This window comes from Fukomys damarensis, unplaced genomic scaffold (assembly GCF_012274545.1).
Source record: "Fukomys damarensis isolate Sample0158 unplaced genomic scaffold, DMR_v1.0_HiC HiC_scaffold_36, whole genome shotgun sequence".
NCBI classification, from domain to species: Eukaryota; Metazoa; Chordata; class Mammalia; order Rodentia; family Bathyergidae; genus Fukomys; species Fukomys damarensis.
The window spans coordinates 44,052,398-44,058,023 of NW_022900948.1; the positions used below are offsets into that span (position 1 = coordinate 44,052,398).

Below are 5,626 nucleotides of genomic sequence, written 5' to 3' on the forward strand. Positions count from 1 at the left end.
GAGCGGGACGGCGGCGAGGGGCTGAAGTTCCCGCTCTCGGCCGGCAGGTGGCGTGCCGCGGAGGTTCATCCGGGCCCCGGAGGGCACCAGCTACCTGGGCTCGGAGCCTGAGCGGGATGACAGCCTCTTTGTGCCGGTGCCGGTACGGAGAGGTAGGCGGGGCACGGAGAGCAGGCGGCTGTGCCGGGGGTCTGTGCTCACCCCCCACCTAGCAGTGAGAGGCTCCGCCCAGGGTCCCCCTGGTTGGCGTCGTCGCGCGGGAACGTGCGGTCACCAGCGAGCTGTCCCGCTCAGGCGACAATCCAGACTTTGCTACTTACGGGATGCTGTCGGAGCAAATGACAGAATCCGTGTAAAGTGAGGAAGGCAGTGAGGTTGGTTGTCGCGGGTGACTAGGGACAGCGAACAGCGCCCCTGCCTTCGTGCGGAAAAGGGGCCACGGAGGGCCGCTCGGTGGAGCTGCTGCCCACATCAGCTCGCAGGGCCACAGCGTGGGTGGTGGGTGCTTCGTCCCAGGCGCCCCTGTGGGCACGCGCGGGGGGCACTGAACTTCCTGCCCCAGGGAGGGGGCTGGAGCGCTGCTGTCCCCCCGCCAGGCGGCCTGGTCCTGATCCACGGGCAAGTGGTGCACAAGAGCGCGCAGAACCTCTCGGACCGCTCGCGCCACGCCTACACGTTCCACCTCATGGAGGCCGAGGGCACGGTGTGGAGCCCGCAGAACTGGTAGGTGGCGCGTGTGTACGCCGGAGCCTCCTGGGGAGCAGCTGGAGCCGGGGTCCTGGCTCCTCAGAGTCCAGCGTCGCCTCCTCTGCTCTCTGCAGGCTCCAGCCCACGGTGGAGCTGCCCTTCCCCCCACTGTACACCTAAGGCCTGTGCAGGGCGGGGCTGTGGCCTCCCAGACCCCAGGGCCTCCTGCACCTGCCGGCTTCAGCGACTGGAGTCGCTCTGTCCTGAGCCTCCCTGTGGCCCTCAGCCCTGCTGACAGGAGCCCAGCGGGCTCCCCAGATCTCAGTCCCTCGCACCCTATGCCTCAGCACAGCCTCCCCTCGAGGGGTATGAGGCCCAGTCTCACTCCTCACATGCAGCTCTGATGGTGGCGTTGTAAGACAATAAAAGCGATTTCTGAAGGCAGCTTCCCCTCTGATCCTTTTCACCAAGCAGCCCTGCTCTCCAGCTGAAAACCTGCTGGGAATCCTCCCTGTCCTCCAGCCCTGCCTGGCCCGGTCTGTATGATTTTAGTTTTAATTTTTTCAGAGTGTAGTCCAGGCTGGCCTCCAACATACAGCGATCCTCCTGCTTGAGCCGCCCAAGTGCTGGGATTAGAAGGGTGCACCACCAGCCTGACCTTAATTTGAGTGATTTTAATAGCTTCCCGTTAATTTTACCAAGTGCCCGCCGCACACACCGAAGCAGTTTTTCCTATCTGCCATTGTGGTCCGAGGGACCGAGTCAAGAAACCAGCAAGGGAGCTGCCCAAGCTGCTCCAGGCCAAGGTCCTGCCCCTGCCCCCACCCCTTGCTCTGCCAGGGAGGTGGGCAGCAGCCGGGGCTAGGAATCCAGTCCCAGGTTCAGGTCTTGGTGCTGTGATCGACTTGCTCTGGGGCCTCAGGCCAGGCCCTCTCTCTCAGGGCCCAAGGAGCCGGATGGGGGCCTCCCGGGCCCCTTCCCCTTGGGCATGTGTGGTGGGCACCTACACCTGGAACAGGTACCAAATCCCAGACCTGTTCAGCCAAGCTTTGGCCCAAAGGTTGCCAGCTGGGTTCTTACTGGCTTATTCCAGACTGCAGTTGTGTTTGATCAGGGCCTCAGCACTAGAAAAATGTTTCGGCTGAAGGGTGCAGCTCAATAGAAAAGCATTTGCGCAGCATGTTTGAGGCCCAGGGTTCGATCTCTAGCAAAACTGGTTCCCCCCTCCCTTCCAGTACTAGGGCTTGAACTCAAGGCCTTCACAAGGCTACATCCCTGGCTCTTGAGACTGAGTCGTAAAGTTGCTCAGCCTGGGCTCAAACTTAGGATCCTCCTGCCTCAGCCTCCCAAGTGCTGGGATTACAGGTGTGCACCACCATGCCTGGCAAAAATGTTTCTTTTGAAGTGGGAGATATCACATAATAACCTAGGTTTCCATGAATGAGCAGGCACTGGCAACTGATGACCCCGGGCCTACTCTCTGGCACTGTGACTACTGATTGGCTGGCGCTGCCTCGAGGCCCAGTACACTTTCCCCGTCCTCATTCCTGTGTCACCTGCCTGGCCTCGAGGGCCATGCGGGTGCCCCTGGCTTAGTCCTCTACCCTCTGTAAGGCCTGGAGCAGAGAGCCCTTTCCCAAGGGCAGTCAGGGAGTCAACGGGGCGTAACCAGGGCTCCTTCAACAGCTGGCCACCCCCGGAAGCTGGGGACAAACTCCCCAGCCCTAAAGGCACATATGTCTCTCCTCTCTCCAAGGGAAGGACTTGGCAGTGATTCTGCTCCCTAGAGCCTCTGCTCCTGGCTTTTGGCCTTCTTAGGCCAAAGTTCTTACCCCTCTGACAGGCTGGGTGAGCATTCTGTCCCGCCTTAGGCATCCTGCTGGGCTACTTTTCAATGGTGGCAAAGGTTTCCCTCAGCTCCTTTGCCTGGGGCTCTGGGTGACCCTGGGGACTGTGGCGGGGAAGCAGGCTCAGAACCAGAGCCGGCCCAAGCACGTGCACCCTAGTGGAAAGGTTCAGAGTCCCAGATCTCTCTCCCGGGCTTTGCCACCAGAGGAGACAAACAGCAGTTTGGACAGCATTGGAAACGTGAGCAGGTCTCAGGAGGGACCCTTGACAAGAAGCCGGTGCTCTTTTGTCCCTCATTCTCCATCAGCACTGTCAGCCGGGCACAGGGGTGGGGTGGGGCTGGCTGAAAGGGGCCCTCAGCCCTGGACCTGAGCTCCCTGGGCCCTTCCTAGCCCGAGTGGGCGGGACCAGCTGGCCTCCTCCAAGCCAAGCCAGGAGAGGAAAAGTCACTCTGCCTTCCAGTACAACCCATTAAACCCTTTGGCCCGCCTGGGTTTTGGCTCAGATCAGGACTCATCCTGGGCAACAGTGATACTTCCCTTACTGACTGCTTGGCGTGGGTGGGCCACAGGCTGGATGTCACACCAGGTCAGCTGTCCTCTCTTGCAGGTAGGACAACTGAGGCTTAGCTGGGTGAAGTGCTTCATCTAAGGTCACTGTCAGGACTTATGTGGCCAGGGGTTCTGGCTGGAATGTGAAGCACTAACCATCATGTCCTGCCTCCAGGGCCCACTCCAGCCCCCTCCCCAAAACTCCAAGAGAAAAGGGGCTTCTACAGTGCATCCAAGTTCTCTAAATAGTGTACTTAGCCTTTAGGCCTTTTTTCTTTTTGAGTATCAGCAAAACTAAAATCAGAAGAGCTTTGCCTTTTTATTTTCAGTCTGAATCACCTGAAAACCAAACCTGCTTTTTGCCCCTTGGCTCTTTCAGCCCAAGTGGTATTCTGCTGTGGGGCCCACTCATCCTCCCCACGTCCCTGCTTCCTCCCTCACTGCTGCTGATGGGAGCTAGGCCATCAGCAATATCAGGAGGTAAAGAGGCAAAAGGAGGTTGTCTATCTGCGTCGTGTATGCTTCTAGGAGGGACACGGTGCTGATGGACCCCAAAAGCCAGGCGTAACTATAGTTCAGGTCCACTCCGCTGTCAAAGATCAAGATCAGAGCTACAGAAATGATCTGTGCGAATATAGACGTCATGGTCCCCTCAAAAGTCTTCTTGGTTCCAGGCCAGCGGATCTCCCCCATGGTGCTGCCAAAGATGGAGGCCACAGTATCGCCCACACCCACAGCCAGGACCCCAGCATAGGGCACTAGGGCCCTTGCTCCTCCCAGGCTGCCCTTCTGTGCGCAAGGTCTAGGGATGAGCCAAACAGGAAGAGACATGCCCAGGAGCAGGTAGATGTGTGTCAGGATGAGCGGCCCACTGTCTCGTTCATCCAGGAAGAGGGACAGGAGGCTCCTCAGAGTGTGACCCAAGGGCTTGATGCGGAAGTAGCGCACATACTCCAGGAAGATGAAGACTGCTAGGCATACTGTGGCGGCCACATAGAGCAGTGGCCGGTCAAACATAATTCCTGGGATGTAAGTAGCTACCACAATGAAGTGAAAATACTTCCGGGTGATGGCAGGGGCCCGGTGCTTTTTGGACTCGGAAGCTGACCGCTTGGCATTCTGGTACAGCACCACCAGGCAGGCCAAGATGGCCAGCAGAGACCAATAGGCCAGGAGGTAGATGCGGGTTTCTGTCCGGCAGAGGAACTGAAGAAGCCAGAGCAGGGGGTTTCTGTGGATGAGCCAATGCAGCCAGGGCAGGACCACGCCAAGGCCCAGCACACAGGTCATGAGATGGAAGAAGATGGAGGAGGCCCAGGTTCCCGAGTCCATGAACACAAAGAGGGTGCTGAAGAAGATACCCATAAGCACCATCCCTACCACCACCACCAGCAAGAGGAAGTCCACCGGGTCCCCCTGGCTTTCTACCACAGTCAGAGAACGCTTGATGAGTTGGTTAAGGACAAAACTGATGCCACCTAACACCAGCAGGGCTTCCCCAGGAGTGAAGCAGCGGGGTAGTAGGTACAGCAGGATCATGTTGAGATAAACAAAGATCAGCAGGACTTCCAGGACTTCGATCACCTCGCCCACACTGAGTGAGTGCTTCATGATATAAATGATGACACCTCCGGCCAAACCAGAGATGGCACAGGTGTTGGTGGGCATCGGGCGAGTAATACCCAGCGCCAACACCGAGGAGAAGAGGGCCACTGCCATGCCGGTGGCTGCCACCACGACGCCGAAGCGTTCGAAGTGCTGGTTCTCCGCAGCCTGGCAGCGCTCCTTCATGACCAGCCCGAGCAGAGGCATGACCATGGAGGCGGGCAGCAGGCCGCTGTTTGCAGACATCCGGAACTGGAAGACGGCGTTGCCCTGCTGCAGTAGCCGGTCCCACTTGTACTGCACGTAGAAGGCCTGCACTGCGAGGGCCACGGCGCACCACGAGTACCGGTCCCACACGGCGGCGTGGATGCTCAGCACCACTGCGAACACCACCGCAGCCTCGGCCAGCACTGGCCCGCTCGGCGGCGCCTCGGGCTTCCGGGCTGGGCCCGGACACTCTCGGGTCATGTCTCCAGGCCTGGGGCTCTGGGAAAGCCGGGTGACTAGGGACCGCCTCGGCCTCCGGGCTCCTCACCCCACTTAGCGGACCGGACCAGCAACCTTGTCCAGCTTCAAAGAGGCAGCGCTGCTACAGTTCATTCACTACGGCCCGAGAGCCGGAGCCTTCACCCTCCACCGCCTGCAACCGACAGTGCAGACGACGCCACTCCTCCGTGTTCTTCACAGCACCTACCGCCCCGGCCGAGGACGCCTAGCCGCCCTGGACAGCGCCATCTTGGCCCGACTCCGCGCTGCGACCACGTGACCAAAACCACGCCCACAACTCTCAAGTCAGTCCCTCCCGGTCACGTGGTCTGACGTCAGGGGCGGGGCTAGGGTGCGCGCGCTCGCGTGAAGATGGCGGCGGACGCCGGCAGGTTCTGTGTGAGGTGCGGAGCGGGCCGAGTCTGCCCGGATGGCTGGGAGGCGTGGGG

The 5,626-nt window shown here is 60.0% G+C and overlaps 3 protein-coding genes across 3 annotated transcripts in view; 2 read left to right on the forward strand and 1 right to left on the reverse strand.

The window, feature by feature from the left end:
- The window catches only part of Phyhd1 (phytanoyl-CoA dioxygenase domain containing 1), a 9,202-nt gene extending 8,071 nt beyond the window's left edge, over positions 1-1,131 (forward strand). Inside the window, exons 9-11 of the mRNA XM_010627445.3 lie at positions 48-152; positions 597-723; positions 822-1,131. Coding sequence (XP_010625747.1) covers positions 48-152; positions 597-723; positions 822-867 — 278 coding nt within the window. The 3' untranslated portion in view covers positions 868-1,131. The remainder of the gene's footprint in view (positions 1-47; positions 153-596; positions 724-821) is intronic.
- Positions 1,132-3,376: 2,245 nt separating this feature from the next.
- Dolk (dolichol kinase) lies at positions 3,377-5,448 on the reverse strand. The gene has a single exon (XM_010627337.3). It carries the CDS (start codon positions 5,157-5,159, stop codon positions 3,543-3,545), a length of 1,617 nt encoding a protein of 538 aa, XP_010625639.1. The 5' UTR covers positions 5,160-5,448; the 3' UTR covers positions 3,377-3,542.
- A 50-nt stretch (positions 5,449-5,498) lies between these two features.
- The window catches only part of Nup188 (nucleoporin 188), a 46,809-nt gene continuing 46,681 nt past the window's right edge, over positions 5,499-5,626 (forward strand). The window contains exon 1 of the mRNA XM_010627338.3: positions 5,499-5,581. Coding sequence (XP_010625640.1) covers positions 5,550-5,581 — 32 coding nt within the window. The 5' untranslated portion in view covers positions 5,499-5,549. The remainder of the gene's footprint in view (positions 5,582-5,626) is intronic.

What these genes read in the sequence shown, in the direction of transcription:
- Dolk (XM_010627337.3), bottom strand. Translation starts at nt 5,159, where the DNA reads ATGACCCGAGAGTGTCCGGGCCCAGCCCGGAAGCCCGAGGCGCCGCCG.